Here is a 21,113-nt window from a genome sequence, read left to right on the forward strand (position 1 = left end):
AAAGGGAAGAGGACAGTCACTTGGTGAATTTCAATGAGCATTATGGAAAGTACCTGCCAATCACCATAGAAGATCTGATGTGTTTATTGGAGGAAATTATCAAGAGGGTGTAACCTCTAGCTGACCCTAGAGCTAGACCCTGGCAGAGGCTCATCCTTCCTCTTGTCCTTGAAATGTATGGTCTGCCCACCATTCCCACACTAAGAGCCATTTCAAGGACGCAGCCTTGAGAGTCTAGTGTTGCTGAGACCATCTGGACTCAATATTGACTAAACTCTGTGACGGCTTCTATGGAAACTGAGATTCTGTGGGGGCAGGTATGAGATCTCCTTTTCCTGCAACCACCAAGAGAAATCTAGCCTCAGATATAAGTTCTCTTGCTTGTTAAACCTGCCACCTAGCAACCTGAGTTGTCTGGCCCTTAAGTTGTTCATTTAGTTTCTGAATTCCCTACAAAGTCATAATGAAAATCTGAATAAATTCACTATTGGTAGGAATACTTCCCATGTGATACTGCTACTTCATATGTGGTCCATTCCCCAACCCAACCAGAATTTTTCCCACATGGTCATCTCTCTTCTCCCAGGATTTTTCAGCGACAGAAAATTAACCTTCTCTAAATAATTCACCTACTCTGCTGATGAAAAGCTTCAAAGAAGAGTTTGCCCAAGGTTTTGTTATTTATGTTTACATTTTATCCAAATTTAGGTCCTCTGTAAATGCACAGAATAGAATCTATTCTAAATAATAAGAATAGATACTAATATTAGAGACAGGGTGGCACCATAATGACAAGTTCTTAATTTTGGAAACAGACAAACGGTTTCAGATGTTGGCTCTGCCCTACTACTTAAGTGCCTATGGAACTTTGAATGAGTTACCTAATTTCTGAATCTTGGTTTTCCTAAATGTTTAGAGTTATTGTGAGATGAAAATAGGTCCATGAATGAAAGCATCCAGTAAGAAGATCTGCACCAAGTATTCAATAAATGTTTGCTCTGCCCCCATACATGCTGGTGCAATTAATAAGATCTTTTAAATGATTATTCTGTAGAAAAGAATACTCTATGTGTGTAAATAGGTGGATTTATAAATATGAAATTCAGATTATTTTGGAAACAGGCAAACTTAGATTGTGAAAGCCAGAAGAGAGGGGAACAACCTCAATTCTGCATTTTATGGATAAAGATGTAAAGTCAAAGAAACAAGTTTATGCTTCTACTCACACTTAGCCATCCTAAGCTTCTGTGATAAAACTGTCGGAACAGAAGATGACAGATGAAAAATGTATCAGTGTGCCCACCTTTCCCAAGTCACATTACGAATCCATTCATCCTTAAAAAGAGAGGGAATGTGGTCTAAAATGGAAATATTTTCATCCCAGCTGCTATGCCAAATTAAGGCTCAATGTGTCTTTAAAGAGCTTTGAACAATAATTGTTTAATATGTGAGACTAACATACTAACATTTGAGTTTTCTGAAATTTCCTCATTATCCCAAACCACACAGACACAAAAAGGCATATAGCCTCTCTAGAATTTGATGAATGTCAGAACCCAACTGTGGATTCAAAACTAGTGGCTCAGACAGTAAAGAATCTATCTGCAATGCAGGAGGCCCAGGTTCGATCCCTGGATCAGGAAGATCCCCTAGAGAATGAAATGGCAACCAACTCCAGTATACTTGCCTGAAGAATTCTATGGCCAGAGGAGTCTGATGGGCCACAGTCCATGGGATCGCAAAGAGTCAGACACAACTGAGCAACTAACTTTCCTTTTCACTTTCAAACTTAGAATGCAAGGGTCATACTACTTTAGTATAAAAATTAAGTGCCATATGGCAAAGTTGCAGTTTATTAAACATGCTACTTTTGACCTTACTGCTAATAGGATATCATTATAAAATGGGCATACAGAAAGAAACAAAATTAGTTAAATTTTTTACAGCTTGATTTCTACCGTGTATAATGTATGTTTTCTTTAAAAAGTGAAAAAAGATTTTTGCAATTAATTAACAGAAGGTAGAACTTAGGACAGGTTGCAAATAGTTCTCCATTGGAGAATATTATTCTAAACAACACTTCTTAGCTATTGAGGGAATTACAGCCTAAGAGGTACATTTTCTAAATTGGCTATTTTTTCTCAGAGAGGACCATTAACTAACTGGATTGAATCAGTTTAAAACTATTAACACATATGTATTTATATGCTATTAATAACATAACAGGAAGAGGAAATGATGTCCATCCCCTTTCTTTAGTTTAAGTAGTAGTTAGAGCTCCATTTAATGGTAAAAAGGTTTACTTGCAGATTAGAACATGGGGAGTCTTTCCTCAACCCCAAATAATGACCAGATGGGAAGTAGAATAGCCACACAAGTAGTCCCTTGGGTGACTCAAAGGAAGAGGTTCTGGAGATTAAGCTTATCAGGATGGAACTCAGTGCCTTCCCCAAAGACAACCGCCAAGCTCTGGGGCAGCAGCCCTGAAGCCCCCGACCCAGCAGCTGCTGCTAAGCACAGCCTCCCTTTCCTGGCCAGGCCATCCTGTCCAAGGCTGAACTCCAAGTCAGGAAATTTTTCTCAGCAAGGTAATGATCTGATACCAAATAACCAATACTTACCTGTGCCAGACAATGGGCTTAATCCTCTCTGTAAGTATTACAAGACACCTTAAAGGAAGACCCAATTCCTTTTGTTCTATCAAGTGTGTGCGTGGTTTATAAGGTGTTGGTCAGTCAGTCACTAGGGGCTCTTCAACTGGCCCCAGAAGCCTCCTCCCTGTTTCCTCACAACTGCACCTGAAAGTAAAATTAGCCTGCCTCTTATCTTCCCTGAAATAACTCTGTACAGTAATTTCAGGGATGTTTTTATTTTTAAAATGACTGGTCTTGTTTGGCTACATCCACCCTGAAACCAATCGTTACTTGCATCTTACTTACACTTCAGCTAAGAAAGCCATAGAGCCCAGAGTAACTTATTCTTCAAATATGTGAAACCAGGTCCCATCAGAGAATTGAAATCCTGTTGAGTTATAGCTCATAAATTCCCACAACCTAAAGAAGCAGATATAAGTAATACTAAATTGATAACCTCTGCCTTAAGGCATTTTATATTGTACTTGAAACAGAGATTATTTTAACCAATCTTCAGGGCTTCAGAAAGACAGAAGTCAGTGATGTGCTTATGTTTCAGACAAGAAAAGGTACCAGACTACATCTCATTTCTACTCACCTTTAAGAATGTCTGACTGAAAAGCCCTAGGTTCACGGCACTGAGAGCAACGTCAAGTGCTTCCTCTTCCACAGCCAAGGTGCACGCTGCTGCCCCAGCATCCAAAGCTAGAATTGCAAGCATGTCCCTGAATGGAACAGATGGCATTGTATGCCCAATCCCTAACTAATGACTGTGGTCAGGGAAATGGCTATCTTGATTGGCCTACACCAATCAGGGGGCATGTCCAGGGCTGGGGATGAAGCTATTTCCCAATAAGGACATAGATTACGTGGAGGATAGGTAGATACCAGCAGGAAAATTGGAGACAGGGAAGACTGGATATTGGATTTTCACTACATAGAGACATCTGGCCTGAAAGACAACAGCAAGCCCAGGGCTATATCTACTGAAAATTACTACTGGTATTACTAATAAGAAAACAGTTTCCAGATTACAAACTAACAAATAACAACAAAACTCCAAGGCCAGTATGTTTCTTTTATTATTATTTTTGTTTGATTTAAGATGGTTGAATGATTTCATTTTCATTTATAAGCATTACAATAATTCCCATGCAAAAACCAAGACTGCATATGCCTGATTTCAATTGGCCAAAATCCACCCCGTGAGACTGGACATTCAAGATTAAAGTGTTGCTTGACCTTTCCAACAGTAGACAGCACAGTAATCCTTTGAGAGATCAGCAGGCCCCTGGCCTCCCAGACACTACAGTTTGAAATGAGTCCATACCAAAACAGGGAGCCGATGCCTGCAGCACCTAAACCTGGCAAGTACTTTCATTCTTGAAGACAGGACACCTCTAACACCAAGGCTTCCACCCAGTTATTTCCTGGTTCCTGCTCTATGGCAAAACCTGCTTTTGAACTGGCATGGTATCTTCTATTTGGGGATTAACATTCATTTTTTCCTTCTAGTTTTTCTCAAAACTCTCAGAAGAACCAAAGAGACTCTACAAAAAAGCTTAACCCTATAATGTCAAAAGAAATACAGCTGACCCTTGAATAATGTGGGGGTTAGGAACACTGACCTTGTGAGGTTGAATATCCATATATAACTTTATAGTGGACCTTCTATTCATGGTTCCAAACCCATACATTCAACTAACACATTTAGTGAAAAAAAATCTGGATATAAGTGAATCCACGCAGTTTAAACCTGTGTTGTTCAAGGATCAGCTATACATACAAAGACAACTACTTTATCAATCATACATTTTCCCCAGCTTCAGATAAAGTCACTCAGCAGGTATAAAGCTTGAAAAACTTCTCTTGGTAAGGTAGGAACCAGGAAATTTAAAGAGGACAAAATAGGAACCCACATAAAGGAGAACCAAACAAACACAAAGAATCATTCTATTGATTAAGAGAAATGAGCTAAATGAAGAAATGATAGCATTTCAACAGTAGATGTCAATTTATATTGAAACACACGCATCGGAACTCCGACAATGGCAAAGATTTCATTAGTGCAAATAACAATTATAATGGTATGTTCATTAATAGGATTTAAATAAGGCTTCAAATAATTACACACACTAAAACTACCATTTGGAAACCTTAATTCTACTTGGAAAGTTGTCAACTACACCCTTCCAAACCATCCAAAGTTCCGATTTGAGGACAATTACATTCAATGAAGTTGCTCCAAACACAATTTGTAGCATTATCACTTTCAAAGTCTACATTGTTTGGCAGAGAGGGAAAAATTACCCTGGCCACTGGTCGAAAAAAGTATCGATAAATCCAGCTAACGTACCAGGTAGTTTCCAGATTCAGATGATTTTCAAATATCTGTAGTGATGAACACTCATTAAAAAAAATAAAGACAAAGAAAAGCAAAACAAAACAGAGAATCCTGAAGTATCAGAAAGAGAGATTCCCCACTCCCATTAACAATTTTGCACAAAGTATGAAACAGAAAGAAGGGAGATAATTCATGGGCATTTCATCTATGGCTCAAGTTCTCCTTAAAAAAAAAAAAAAAATCAAATATCAAAACAAAACAATAACTAAAAAAAGTAAACAGCAAAATCAGAGGCAGAATATGAAATAGTAATATACTGTTTCAGAGTTTGCACCATCCTGCAGAACCAGGAAACTTAAGATGTGTTCTTAACAGATCCCATCCAGGCTGGATATGTAAAAAAAAAAAAAACCCGAAAGACAGTATCACAAACCACACTACATATTATGAGAGTTTCAGAACCAGAGCAAAAAAAAAAAAAAAAAGGCAGCAAAAATGCTCAGAAAAATTTGTCGTCAATTCTGAAATGGGGCCTTGTGACATCATCAGGGTTAATGAAGACGGAGATGGACTTCCCCGGATTCTCAGTCACTAGCTGCTGCAGTTTTTTGGCCAGACGGTCATCGGGCTGGTTGGGGTCTCCTCCATCGGACTGCGGGGAGGGGATGCTGGTGGTGCTCCCTCGCCTCTGGAGCTCCAGTGTCAGCCGGTTGGCTGCCTTGACGTGCTCGATGGCGGTGCGCAAGTGCTCTGCTGGGTCTGAGCGGACCGAGGAGAGCTTCCGCGCGTGGAGCATGACCGTCTCCTCAGACAGGTGCTCCAGCATGTTGCACTGAGGGATGAAGTAATTGGGACACATCTTGTTGACCAGACAGTGTTGCAGATCATCGATGAGGCCCAGCAAAAAGTGGGCTGCATAGTCTTCTTGGGCCAAGTAGTTGGCAGGAAGTCTGTCGCAGGCCCAGAGCATCATGCTCCGCAGGTGGTAGGGGCTGATAGCCTTGGGCCGGGACAGGAGTTTAATGATGATGGCTTTGCAGGCCTGGTACGCCTGCATGAGGCTGCTGGAGATACACTTCTTCAACTGCACCTCACTCCTGGCAAAGGACAGCCGCCACTCATTGTCCTTCTTTCCCTTGTAGGAGCAAGCTGGTACCAGGTAAAACCCACTGATGACTTCTTCCTCAGTGATCTTCCCATCCCAAAAGTGGTTCTCCATGAGCCAGCTCTGGGCCACTGCTGGCCAACCTTTGAAGGAGACCACTGGGACAATATCGTACAACATGCGACTGCTCCCCACACCCAGAATGATGGAGATAATGGTCCCATTCTTTTCCACTTTTTCCACCTTTGGCATCCCTCTCTGGGGTTTCTTCTGTATCTCTGAGAGGACAATGCTGATGGAGTCATAGAACCAGTCGGCCACTTTGGTTGGAGAGAAAAAGTAGTTGGTGGCACCATTGATGTGATCTACAATGGTGCAGCAGTCTTTCCACTTACTGATCGTCCCCTCGTCGAAGAGCCGAAGGCTCAGCCAAGAGTGACACAAGGCTGAGTGGCGCATATCCAGTGTCACAGGCTGATTACGGTCATGCAGCTTAAGGGCTGGCACCAGGAGAGTGAAGTCCATATCATAGTCGGTCCCTCGGGCATAGACATTAAGCTCATCCAAGTCCAGGTCTACCACACCTTCTCGGACTCCTCCAGAAAGCAGCAGGTACTCATTGGCCACTGGCAGTTTTTGGTCCAGCTTTTGCACCATTCCTAGAAACAGAAACAGAAAACACGGTTATAAGGAGCACAGACACAAGAGTCTTATGCATCAATACAGAATGCTGGGCTTCCAAGAGCCATTATTTGTTATCAATACAAAACCACATCTTAGGCTGCTACACGGGCCCAGCCAAGAGTACTTGGTTCATTTTTATTGGTGCTAGAACCCATCCTTTTCCAAAAGATGGGAGAATTATGCAGATTCTTCTCTCATAGTGAAAGCAGTATCATTTTCCACCAAAAACCAGGGCTCCTCTTCCCTAGTCATCACCTTGGTTACTGGCATTGCCATCCATTCACTCAGGCTGAAAACCTCAGTAAATTTCAACTCTTACTTGCCTTTCTACTGCCAAATCTTATCTGTATAACCTCTACAACATTTCTCATTCCCTCCCTGTTCTCCATCCCTGCTGTCATCATATAAAGCCTGGCTCTTTCATTTCTTGCCAAAGCAGTCACCCTTCCCCAGGCCTTCCTCTGAAACATTTCTCTATACAAGAGGAGCTGCGGACACTGAATGTGGGATACTTTCAGGGGGCAGTGAGGTCATGACTCTTTTCAAAATAATACTAGTACGTTATTGACCTTTTTCACTGTGTTGACACTTGAGCTGACACTTGATGGTACAAAAGTAAAGCAGGGCAAAATTGCTGGTGCCTTAGCATTAGTCGAGACAGTGGCACCAACTGTACTAACAGTCATTGGATTCTTTATTGTTGGCATGCACCAGCATTAAAAAATTAATAATCCAGTTTCACTTAAAATCCTTAATAGAAAAGGAAATGGGATTCATTTTCTTCAGTCCCAAATTTCAAACCACCTTTCTGTATGATGAAATTGCAAACACTCCTGTCTCATACTAAATATCAATACAAAAGTGCTTCAGTAAAAGCCCTCATGTTTGAGTTGGAGGTTAAATTAGCTGCTTTATTCATGGAACATCACTTTTAATTTAAAGAACTACAGCTAAACTATGGGTATTTAGACTTTAGTATATGACAGACGTTTTCTCAAAAACTGAACAAATTGAGGCTGTCTTCACAAAAACAACTGAAATATTTATTGCCAATGAAAACACTGGGGCTTTTAAGAAAAAAATTAATTTAAAAACTTATCTCCTGCACCATGAACTTGTATCTTCCCAAATTGTATATTTTTCTAAAGAGATTGGTAGTGAAACAACAAATGTGATTTTAGGGGATGATATTACTAGTTCTTTGAGTAAGAACCATGTCTCAAATATGCATTAAGCAGGAATAGAGGTCTGCACTCAGTGGGCACACAACTGAAGCTGTGACTGAATGACAAAGGAGAAAATTGAGGAAATTAGTAGGCTTAGCTATGAAGTACTTATCCAAAGGCAAGACGGAAATGACTGTTCCACGAATAACATAGTAATAGAAATTTACTTTCCCTGACTCCTGTCTTTTTATTATGCATTTACCTGTGCTTCATTATCTGACAAACTATCAGCATCACTCCATGACTTATTTAATATCTTTTCTTGAAAGATCAAAAAGAATGACTTCCCACTGTCGTTCCATTAGTCATTGCAGTTACTTTTAATTGGCAGTTTTTTATTCATAAGGCAATCCCAATGCAAATAAATAAACTATGTATATGGGTCTATGTTATCACTGTATTTCAGAATTTGACATTCATTTACAAAAATGTGCTCTTTTCATCTTTAAAATCCTATTTTCCAAACAACAAATAGCAAAGGATCACTTTCTTTTTAAAGCAGTCAATAAGTTATTCAACATTAAAGAGGCAACAATTCATCAGAGAGAGACTTCAGTGTACCTGACTTTTTTAGACTGTGCACACTCTGTGCTGTGACATGGCAACCGGATCCCTCTTCAATAAAGGATTTCTTGTCTCAGCTGCTGGGGCTGTCAGTTCAAGACCACCCTTAAGGATGGTCTTACTGCAAAGAGCCACCTCAACCAAGATCACATCTCGTGGTTGGGGTTAGGGTAACAGGTACACACGCTGTAAGCAATCAGTATGGAAGTGCCCCAGTACAGGATACTCTGACAAGTCACTGGAATCCAGAGTTCCCAGTGGGATCAATTGAGGCTGTCACTGTACCTGCAAGGACACCTGACTTCACCCTGCACCTGATCCTGCTTCTCCTCCCTCCCTTCCACAGATGCAGGTCCCCCAGGGTTCTACTTTATAAATATTCTAACTCCATCTCAGGGGCTACTTCATGAGGAGCCCAATCTAAAACACTGCATACTAACCCAAGCAGCCTTCACTACAAATCAGCAATGAACAATTTATTTACCTTTTAAAAGTGGTTTTTAAAAGTCAGACAGCCACCAGAGTTGAAAGTTATCATAAACACCAAGACAAAGATGCTTATCTCACTTATTATATTCCAGTATTAATCTCACCTTGACAAAGTAATAACTACTACCACCCCAAGTTTTAGCAGTAGCTCTAAAAAGACAGGATTGAACTTTCAGAACCCCAGGTAGGTGCTGAAAATCAGTTTTACTATTTTACAGACTCACATGGAGGTACAGCTACTTTCAAAAAGAAGCATTTCAACACTGTAAAGCAATTATCCTCCAATTAAAAAAAATTAAAAAGAAACATTTGATACTGAAATAATTTACTCTTTATTTCATATATTGTTTCATGCTAGCAATTGGAGTGCCACAAATATACATGGGGAAAACCATGACATGCTGGGTTATAATGTTAATGCAAGTTCATGTGCCTGAAGCACAATGAGGCCAAAGAAACTGAAATGTCAGAGTCTGGAGGAGAGAAAGGTTTACTGCAGGGCCCTGCAGAGAGACAAGGTGGCTTATGCTATAAGAAGCCAGAAGCTCCCCGAAAGTTTTCAGCAAAGCATGTTTATAAGCCAGGGGTTGGGGGGGTGTCGCAGGATATGTGATCAGCTTGTGCACAATTCTCTGATTGGCTGATGATGAGGGAACAAGGTGGTGTTACAGGGGTTGACTTTATCAGGCCTTCTGGTTCCAGAAGGCCTGGGGCTATGTGTGTTTCTGGTGATTAAGTGGTTAACACTTTCCATTTGTTGGAGAAGGAGAGGTTTTATACATTGGCAAATGTGCATCAAGTACTATTATCTAGGTACTTCAAAGAGGAGATAAAGGTAAGGATATGGGAGAAGGCCCCATGGGGTCCTGCTTGGTTACAGCAATTAGTAAGATCTGAATTGATTAGTAGCATTGTTATATGGACACTGCACAAAATTCTATACATCCTTTTGTCCTAGGCAGGATCCAGGTGGCGGAGTGCACTGGCCAGGATCTGTCTACACAACAAGAGCAGAAATGGGCTGGGGATAATTTGTTTACAAACCCGTCACTGAACTTTACTTGGACTGCCACAATTTTGTTCCAATAGTTACAGGTGAGGAAAAAAAGCTAAAATTCCCTTCTGCCCTCTGCTGGATTAAAGAAATTTTAACACATTTTCACGTATTAGTGGTGGTGGTGTTCAGTCACTCAGTTGTCTCCAACTCTTGGTGACCCCATGGACTGCAGCACGCCAGGCTTCCCTGCCCTTCACCATCTCCTGGAGTTTGCCCAAACACATGTCCATTGAGTTTATGATGCCATCCAATCCTCTCATACACTATCATCACCTCCTCCTGCCTTCCATCTTTCCCAGCATCAGGTCTTTTCCAATGAGTTGGCTCTTGACATCAGGTGGCCAAAGTATTGGAGCTTCAGCTTCAGCACCAGTTCTTCCAATGAATATTCAGAGTTGATTTCCTTTAGGATTGACTGGTTTGGTCTCCTTGCAGTCCAAGGGACTCTCAAGAGTCTTCTCCAGCACCACAGTTCAAAAGCATCAGTTTTTCGGTGCTCAGCCTTTTATATTGTCCAGCCCTCACATCCATATATGACTACTGGAGAAACCATAGCTTTGACAATATGGACCTTTGTAGGCAAAGCAATGTCTCTGCTTTTTAATACACTGTCTAGGTTTGTCATTTCTGTTCTTCCAAGGAGCAAGTATCTTTTAATTTCATGGCTACAGTCACCGCCCACCAAGTCTCTGGTGATTCTGGAGCCCAAGACAATAAAGTCGTCCCTGTTTCCATTGTTTCCCCATCTATTTGCCATGAAGTGATGGGACTGGATGCCATGATCTTCGTTTTTTGAATGTTGAGTTTTAAGCCAGCTTGTTAGTGTGTACGCTAGAATATTCCTTTTTCTTCCCAATTGTTGCTTATGTACCTAAAATGTTGACCCTTCTTTCAGAATAGCCATATAATGTATTTGCCTAAATTTGGATATTCAGGAGTTAGAATAATGTTGAATATTTCTTATTTCTTTAAAAAGGGAAGTGAGAACTTGAGCAGTAGTGAGAATATAGCTGAAGCTCATTTGCTAAGCTCTTAGGAGTTAGAAACAAAGTCCCAAAGGCCACACCGTTCCGGAAGCTGATCCCCCGAGACCTCTACATTTACATTTAGCCTGCCTGAGCCCATTAGTCTGCAGGTGTACAAATTATTTGGTAGCACAAATTGGAGCCTTCCCCAGCACTATACAAACTCAAATGCCCTCCTTGAAAACTTTCCTGGGCTAAGTATAAGTGAAAATCAGCTGACATCAGCTATCATCCCAGATGGGTTGCCAGGCAACGAAAACACAGCCAGGGGCTGAGAGGGAAAAAAAAAATTCTACTGTACACTTTGGCTGTAGGCATTAGTTTCAACAAATGCCATTTCTGAACTGATCCAAGGATTTTTGTATAATTACAGGATATTTTTGTGATATCAAGTGTCTCTGATTGTGTAGCTATTAGTAAATTATCCAAAACTGTGAGTGAGAACAAAAGACAGATTGAACACATACCACTGAGCTTGTCAGCAGCAGAGACAGAGAGGGATGGAGAAAGAGCTTATTCCCCTGGGTGGGTCTCTTCTTTTCAGGGAAGCATTGGCATATGTTTGCTCTTAAAAACAAAGTAAAACTGCCTCCCAGCCTCCCTTTCTGTAATTGATTTCAACTTATTTCATAGTTTCTACTTAAGAGGACCTTAATATTATCATTTTACGTACTGGATCCCAAAGTTTAAGGACTGAGTTCCTTTTATTCTCTTAAGTTCTTTGCTTTACAACATCAAGTGAAAAATGGAACTCTGCCTCAGACTCCCTTATATTCCAGTGAATACAACTTTATCACATTCTGTTGAATTCAAATTATTAACTTCTATCACAAACATATAATACTGGATGGCTGACACCAGAACACAAGAACTAAGTATCATTTGTCTTCTTCCATCTTCACAGCTTCACTGGAGTACATATATGAGAACCCAACTAGTAAGCAGATGCATGAAATTAGTACTTGTATGTGAAAGTGAAAGTGACATCGCTCAGTTGTGTTCGACTCTTTGCGACCCCATGGACTGTAGCCTAGCAGGCTCCTCTGTCCATGAGATTTTCCAGGCAAGAGTACTGAAGAGGGCTGCCATTTCCTTCTCCAGGGGATCTTCTTGACCCAGGGATCGAACCCGGGTCTCCTGAACTGCAGACAGACGCTTTACCATCTGAGCCACCAGGGAAGCCCAGTACTTGTATAGATTCCTTTAAAAAAAAGAATTCCTAACTATGGTGAGGGGATAAAGATCTATCAAAGAGGTAAAACTTTTATGTCTTGCAATTAAAGCTACAGAATACCTTTTACCTCTCTCTATATCTTTGATTATGTATATAAAAAAGATTTCTATGTAGATAAAAAAGACCTGAATATCTCAATAATATTCATTGTTTCATAAAAAAACTATTACCTTTTCACCTCAACTTATGTGAAATATCAATAACAGTGCCTTTATGGCACTGATCCTTAATAGTAGGAAGGGTACAGAATGGGATAAATTTGACAAAATCCTTGTATGACTCCGATACATTCTCTAGGGGAGCAGTCTCCTTAGCTGTTAATAAACAATATAAAACCTTCTTGTAAGAATATAGTAATTTATGCTTGAAATATTTTTGTCAAGCTTGATTGTCTGAGCTGCATTCTGAGAAGTGGGCATGGCCACCCTCTTAAAAAGTCACCAGTCTTTGGGATTTTTAATGACTTCAATTTGAGGAAAGTTTTTGCATTTTTTTTATTCACAGACAGAAATAATCTATATGATGTCCCTCACTTTATATGTGAAACACTTAAGTTCAGAGAGGAGAAATAACTCATTCAAGGTCACAGAGGCCAAGGGACAGGATGACAGGACTGTCTTATTCCCACAGTGGTTGTGAAGGTCAGAGTGGCACATGAACACCATTCTCCCTATGACAATACCCGACTTGACATGAATGCAAAATGGCCAGGAAGGGAAGTAGCAGAGGTCTGGTCTCAAGGCAAAATGTCAGCTTTGCACTTCTGGTGGTCAAAGCTTTAGTGTGACCTTGACAGGCAGCAGATCATGCTTGATCATCCACATTTATCAGAAGGAAGAATGCACCTGATCTGTCTTACAAGAAGCTACTCATTTTTCCCAAATAAATACACTATGAAACACAGGAAATACAGAAGCAAGACACCAACGGGGCTTCCCAGTTGTCAATAATCTGCTGAGTGATCAACTATATGTTTTATTAACATAAGTCAGAGAGTCTGTTTTATTTAGCATAACCTGAGACAACTGCATACAATTTTTATTTTTTATTTGTTTTTAGCCAATGCCATGTGGCTAAAAATGTGGGATCTTGGTTCCCTGACCAGGAATCAAATTCGCACCTCCTATATTGGAAGTGCAGAGTCTTAACCACTGGACTGTCAGCAAAGTCCCCAACTGCATGTGATTTTATTTAAACCTTTTAGAAACTGATTAATTCATGGATGGTAATAACCTATTGACTAAATATGTATAGTAATAGGACTGATTTGAAAGATGCCTCCCCTCAAAGAAATCTTCCTGGATCTTTTCCCATCTTAACACTAATAATGTCTGTGAAAACACTGGAATTAGAGCAAGATACGCTTGAGTTTGAATCCTGGGTTGGTCATTTACTATTTAAATAAGGCTGACAAATTATTTAAACTTTCTGAGCTTCCAATTCCTCATCTATCCAAAATGAACAAAGAAAACTGCACTTCTAGGGTTGATATGAAATATCTAAGCCCACAGTGGGCTTCCTAGGTGGCGCTAGTGGTAAAGAGCCCACCTGTCAATGTGGGAGACATAAGAGACATAGGTTCGATCCCTGGATCAGGACAATCCCCTGGAGAAGGTCATGGCAACCTATGCCATTATTCTTGCCTGGAGAATCCCATGGACAGAGGAGCCTGGTGGGCTACCCATTGGGTCGTAAAGAGTCAGACATGACCAAAGCAACTTAGCACACATGAAAGCACCTAGTATTTAGTTCATTCTCCCCATAAATTCTTCCCTTTCTCCACTACCTATAAAACTGGATTAGCCAAACAAGTCCTATCCCACAGAGCTCATAATCTATCTCAAGGCTCTGAGCACATAAAGGCCTACAAAGCACGTTAGATGAAGGGACATGAGTGGAGCATCCTTTCCTCCAGCATCCTTTCCTCCCTGCACCCAGACTGAAGCTGGTCCAGGGATGCCTCCTCTGGTGGCTGCCATGGGGTAGCACAGCACACAGACTGGCATGTGAGGGTGAGCAGGATTCCAGTCCTTTCTTGTTCCATCAGAACAAATGCCCTGTAAAATGAACAATCCACACACCCCTATAGGACCTTGATTTGAATTCTTACCTTAGCACTTTTTATACTTATAATCATAGTGGCTGTATTCATGACTTACTGTCCCTCCTTAACAAGACAACAACATAATGCATTTGGCACAGTAATTGGCAAAGAGGATCAGTAAATGAAAGATGCTCTCACCGTCACTCGTCTATGATCTCCTGCTGTCAAGGTTTTATTACTGCAGGGGCTAATACAGACTTTGGGATGGGTGGGCAACTCCATATTGGGTGTCCTGTTTGGTTCAGTCAACTTGACTACTTCATCAACCACAACTTGAGAATCATGGTATTTGCCATATAATGTACTAGGAAATATTATCAGCACATCTCTATAAGATCAAAGATTAGGTTGGGGAAAAAAGTAAAAGAATCTCTAATCTTTCTTAAAAATTAAAGTTCTAAAAGTTGGTGGATTTTGGCAAAGTTTACTAAGCTATTCTGAATAGAATGAACATAGGTTAGACCTGGTTCAAGTACTACTCATCAAGGACCAACCTAATTAAACACTCTGGGCCTCAGTTCCCTTATATGAAATGGGAGAATAGCAACTAAAAGCTTGTTCGGTGGCCAGGAGGATAAAATAAGAAAATACACAGCAAATTACTTAGTGTGTGGTCTGGTTCTTACGTGGCAATCAATAAACAGAGGCTTCTGGAGATGTACCCACATTATCAATATATTTTTCCCATCTAGTAAGTATTGCCCTTTTCCTCCTTTTAATTTCTTGGGATAGTTAAAAAACCTCATAGATTCTACCAAGCAAGACTTACTGGCAAGACTCAAAGGAGAGTGTCTCATTAGCGCCACCTAGCAGCCTCCCACAGCTACAACAGGGCAGGAAAGCTAGGTTTTAGTTTACAAAAGCAGTGATCATTTAAGGAGGCTCATTCTTGAAAGGTAAAAACAGTAGCAAGTGAAAAGCAAGAGTGATGTCAATATGGTATCACAAAGCTACACAAGGATACAGAAATATATCAGCAATGACCAGACTGCCTCTCTCCTGATCTTCAGAAGAAGCAAGAAACTTCTAATGGAGATGTTCAGCATTAAGTTAAATGTATCCTCCCTCGTAGATTGAAGGCAGGAGAAGGGGACGACAGAGATGGTTGGATGGTATCACCGACTCAATGGACTAATTGAGTTAGTCTAATCTATGAGTTTCAGCTAGCTCTGGCAGATGGTGAGAGACAGGGAAGCCTGGCGTGCTGCAGTCCATGGGGTCACAAAGGGTCGGACACAACTCAGCGACTAAGCAATGACAACAACAAATCCTCCTTTGTCTCTGCCTGTGACAGCTGAGTCTGGCCTGTATTCCTTCCTTATTTGGGGATGTATATGCAAACTACTTTAAGACTCTGAAACTGGAAAACTGGGTTTGACAGGCAGGGGTAGAATCTCTTATTTTAGAGGAGGAATAATGAAGGAAGCCAAGTCCGGTAAATTGCAAGGATGGAAGTAGGATTCAAAACTCAGATTTGATTTATTCATGCATGTGACCCATAGATATTGGTGCCTCCTCTGGGCCAGTACTCTGTCAGATACTGAAGACTCAAGAGAAACCCACAGTCCCCACTGCATGATCCTTATCATAGAGTGAGAAAGCCAGATACAATTACTTCGATCAGGAGAGACAAGATTACAATGATCCTAAAACTCAGATATCAAACTGCAAAGTCTTATTTTTCATTCATGCCACGTGACCAGCAGGGGTTGCTGGCTGGGGCTCTTCTTTCCTTCATCCAGGATCCAGAAGGATAAGAGTCACCCTCATCTAGAACTTCACAGACTCTCTACTGGAGGAGAAGAAAGCCCTAGAAGATCTCTTTTCGGCAGCTACATGCTTTGGCCTAGGAATGACATCTATACTTTCATTCACACATCGCTGGCCAAAACTAGTCCCACCAAACCCCAGGGAAGAAACTGCAGTTCTACCTCATTCAAAGAAAGCAGAGAGACAGAAATATCTGATAAGCAGCACAAACAACTCATACACTAATCAAATAATCACACACTCTAATGAACATATAATTACAAGCTGAGATAATAACTTTGAAAGAAGCAAATAAAGGTCCTAGCCAAAATACAGTGGAGGAGGAGAAGGGAAAATTGTTTATCCTGGAGAATGGAAAATTCAAGAAGACCATGAGATATACCTTTAAATACGTGATGAGTTGTCCTGGTAAAGGAGAAATGAACTTTACCTTTATAATTCCACTAAGCAGAAGGAGTATATATGAAAAAAAAAATCAGTCTAATATATAAATGGAAAACTCATCTATCTGGTAGAATTTTCTAACAATGTTGCCTACAGCGGGAGTGAACTTCCTGTCCCAAGAAATAACCAATCAGCATCTTCAGCAGGGGTGAAGACTAAAAATACTAACAAGTGATAGAGCCTGAGTACAGATGTCTGCCAAGGTGGCTGCCCATCACCAAGGTCTACTTCTGAAGGCAGACAACTGTAACACAGACCCACATATGACCGTCCAATGTGGGCTCCATAATAGGTGCAAGAAGAAATCCAGGCGAGCATTTATTATGTTCTAACACAGGCGGCTCTTCTCTGTTTTACTCTCATTTCTAATCTGCAGCCCAGCTGCTGTCCCACCCTCCAACCAACTTGCCAATTTTGAAGAGAGATCTCCGCACTAGCAATAACACATCACAGCAAAAGAAGGACTGACTTTACAAAGCACATTTTCAAAGTATGTACATCTCATGTAGAGGGCTCTCTGAGAAGGGCGCAAACACTGATTGGCCCTGCTATGCATTAAGGCACAGACTGAACGTCTCACCTGCGTCATTCTGCTATTCTCTTGGCACTTTCAAGTAGGTCATCTTGTCCCCATTTTACAGATGAGAAATCAAGATAACTAACAGTTGAATGAACTGTCCATTGCCATAAAAACTGAGCTGGGATGAAAATTCAGGTTGATATACTCTTTTCACTATCCCATGATGCTTTCCAGTATTAAATGGGATCTCTTGAGAGAGTTAATAATTTAATGTCTATGGACCTTTAAAACATTACAAGAAACAGTTAGTGGAAGCTTCTTTCTCTCTCCAAAAATAAATTCTATCTTTGAGGAAATTATTTTTAAAGCAGATTAAAAGCTTATTTTAGCCACCCCTGGGGAATGAAGTATTATGAGCAAAATGGGTCAAGGATTATAGGAAAGACATGATTACAAAAGACTTTTTTGAAGTGAACATCTAGTGCTGTGACACACAGCAATGTGAGCATGCACATGTGTGCTGCATACCTAGCTCTCTGACAGTTCTAAACGAGCATGCCACAAGTGTTTTAATTCCAAGGGCATCCTTGGGATTCTTTCGGCCCCTCAAGACAAACTCTGAAAATGTTCCTATATATTCAGATGCATAGCTTAATTTGCTTACTTTAATCCAATAGCAAAGCCCGAATTTTAAAGTCATATCCCCTAAGTTTTTACTACTAGATTAAAGAGACAGAGAGTGGTCAAGAGCATTATTACCAAAGGACATACTAACCACAAAGCCAGAAGTTCTTACTGAGTTCTGAAGGAAGACCGTTTTTTTTTTTCCTTTGTGGACATAATAGTATCTACCACCATTACTTTCTTCCTCTGTGCAAAATTCAGCTCAGATATACTAAACCATGGGGAAATAAATATGAAGAATTCTGTGTCTTTTCATTGGAAAAAAAAAAAATCAAACCCAAACCAAACCAAAACAACCCAAGTGTTATCCTTGAGTGTGCAGTAAGAGATATTCTTCTTGTGACCCAGCAGCCTAAGGAAATACATCACTGTTGATTAAAAAGAGACTCTACTAGTGGCTTAGACAGTAAAGAATCTGTCTGCAATGCAGGAGACCCGGGTTCAATCCTTGGGTTGGGAAGATCCCCAACAGAAGGGAATGGCAACCCACTCTGGTATTCTTGCCTGGGAAATCCCATGGACAGAGGAGCCTGGTGGGCTACAGTCCATGGGGTCACCAAGAGTTGGAAATGACTAAGCAAATAATACCTTCACCTTCTACTAGCTATGGTCTACACTACACACTTAGAATTGCTACGTTAGCTCAAAAATGACTGCAATTTATATAAACAAGATCCAGCAAAAGGATTTAAAATCTGTCATTAGCTAGCATAAATCCTGTCTTAAATTTTATTTACTTTGGAAATTTTCAAACATACTGAATTGTAGAGATAATAGTATAATGAATTGCCATGGACCCACTACTCAGTTTCAATAATTACTTTTGCTATTCTTTGTTTCATTTATCCCTACATTTTTTGGCTGTAATTCTTTAAAGTAAAGCCGAGACATATTAATTTCATTCATAAACACTTTGAGATATTTGTCTGACAAAATCTTCTTAGAACTGTAACCATTTTCATATCTTAAGAAGATTTAAAATAACTACTTATTACTACTATTATTGACTTCACCGATTTTACCTTTTTTCCTAAAATGTGTGAATATCTGAGTGTGTGTGTGTAGGAGAGGTTGTTGATGCCATCCCTAGCCTGCAGCCATAGTAGGCGATTTCCTACAAGATGGCAGCTGCCCTGCTCAAGGTCAGTGATTCTGCTCCTTGGCCAGAGGGTCATCTCTGCTCTGCACCACTGGGAGGCACAGAGGAGTTCATGCAGAACGGACACCAGTGGAGGGAGGAGTCAGCAGACAAATGTCCCAACTTCCCCAGGCTGTGGTGGGACAAGTCTAAGATGAGCACTACTCAGCTTCCCAGAGGGTCTCACGAGATGAATCTGCTCACCAACAGCCCCTTAACTGGCGTTTCTCCCTTTGTCTCAATTGCTCTCCTTGCTCCCTCATGCTTCTTACTATCATCTCGCAAGTAACCCACTACATCGAGAGTTTACTGGAATCCTTCAGGGTGAAAATTTTCAGATATACTTGGAGGGGCTTCCCAGGTGGCGACAGTTGTGAAGGAGAACCCGCCTGACAATGCAGAAGACATAAGAGACGTGGGTTTGATCCCTGGATTGGGAAGATCCCCTGGAGAAGGAGATGGCAACCTACTCCAGTATTCTTGCCTGGGAAATCCCATGGACAGAGAAGCCTGGTCGGCTACAGTACATAGAGTTGCAAAGAGTCGGACACGACTGAAGCAATTTAGCACATATACTTGGATAGAAGTGTCAATCTGACACTTTTCCTGACACGAAGAGAGACTCCAGAGCTACTATATCTGCAACCAAGGGACTCTAAAGAGAAGAAAGTGAGAAACTAGGAGCCTGTGAATAAGCTGATCATAAACTATATGGCAACCTAAAGGCATCTCCTCTTGTTCTCTGAGAATAATTTAACTCTAGGACACTCTCCAAAGCACCAATTTTCAACCAACGATCTTAGTCGAAGACTAAAAGAAAAGCTACTATATAATTACAGTGTGATCTAAGACCATAATTTAATACCTGATTTTTTAAAAAAGATTATAACAGTGCATCTTTCCTTTGATGCCCAAGAACAGACCAGGTAAATAAACGGATTCTCTTACAAAGCAACTTCTAACAACTGCCAGAAGATGGCACCAACACTCTGTTCATTTGCTAAGAGTTTCTGGAACCAAAGTCCCTAGTGGCCCAGATAGTAAAGAATTTGCCTCCAAAGTGGGAGATCCTGGTTCAGTCCCTGGGTCAGGAAGATCCCCTGGAGAAGGGACTGGCAATCTACTCCAGAATTCTTGCCTGGAGAATCCCATGGACGGAGGAGCCTGGCGGGCTACAGTCCATGGGATTGCAAAGAGTCAGACACGACTGAGCTACTAACACACACACACACAAAGTCATAAACTCCTCAGTGAAAGCTCTGAGGAGACAGAGGCTTAAGCAAGGGACTAAGATTTGATATGAGTTTCCCTGGTGGCTCAGTGGTAAAGAATCTGTCTGTCAATGCAGGAGACTAGGATTCGATCTCTGAGCCAGGAAGATCCCCCGAAGAAGGAAACAGCAACCCACTCCGGTATTCTTGCCTGGGAAATCCCATGGACAGAGAAGGAGTTTGGCAGGCCACACACACTCCATGGGGTCACAGAGTCGGACACAACTTAGTGACCAAACAACAAGACTTGATAAGACTATAATAACGCACCACCCTGAGACCTATTTGCCCTTAGCCACTCAAAACTTCTGTCTTTCGGCCTCCCAAAGGAAATCTGGTTATTCAGGAGCTGACAGGCTCCACCTAGGATGAGCCCAGACTGAAAGATGCTTTGTCTGAGCAGGCAATATGGCTGTCAACCGATTCTTAGAGTATACTGAAGATCTTGCTGCAAAGTACTTTCAGCTCTCACTGGCTGCAGTTGAGAGGAAATAAATAAACCATGTATAAAGCTTCAGGGACTAGGAATAAGGGACAGAAGGCAGGGGAAAGTTTTTGACATTATGAAGTTTAAGGCACTGCTCTTCACGTAAAACTGTTTCATTCTGACTACAAACAAACAAACACACTCAAAAATTTCAGGAGCCCAATATGGAACTGATTTTTCTAAACCTGGCTTCAATCCATTTGTGTGCTCAGTTGCTCAGTTGTGTCTGACTCTTTGCGACCCCATGGACTGTAGCCCACCAGGCTCCTCTGTTCATGGGATTTTCCAGGCAAGAATACCAGAGTGACTGCCATTGCCTTCTCCAAGAAATCGT

At 41.0% G+C, this 21,113-nt stretch overlaps 1 protein-coding gene across 10 annotated transcripts in view; it reads right to left on the reverse strand.

The window, feature by feature from the left end:
* Window positions 1–3,691: 3,691 nt before the first annotated feature.
* Window positions 3,692–21,113, reverse strand: part of MB21D2 (Mab-21 domain containing 2) — a 118,659-nt gene continuing 101,237 nt past the window's right edge. For all 10 annotated transcript variants that reach the window (XM_081537489.1, XM_081537540.1, XM_081537500.1 and 7 more), the window contains one exon: window positions 3,692–6,741. In XM_081537489.1, coding sequence (XP_081393615.1) covers window positions 5,477–6,741 — 1,265 coding nt within the window. In that variant the 3' untranslated portion in view covers window positions 3,692–5,476. The remainder of the gene's footprint in view (window positions 6,742–21,113) is intronic.

This window comes from Giraffa tippelskirchi, chromosome 2, assembly GCF_054371585.1.
Source record: "Giraffa tippelskirchi isolate mGirTip1 chromosome 2, T2T-mGirTip1v1.2.pri, whole genome shotgun sequence".
Classification (NCBI taxonomy): domain Eukaryota; kingdom Metazoa; phylum Chordata; class Mammalia; order Artiodactyla; family Giraffidae; genus Giraffa; species Giraffa tippelskirchi.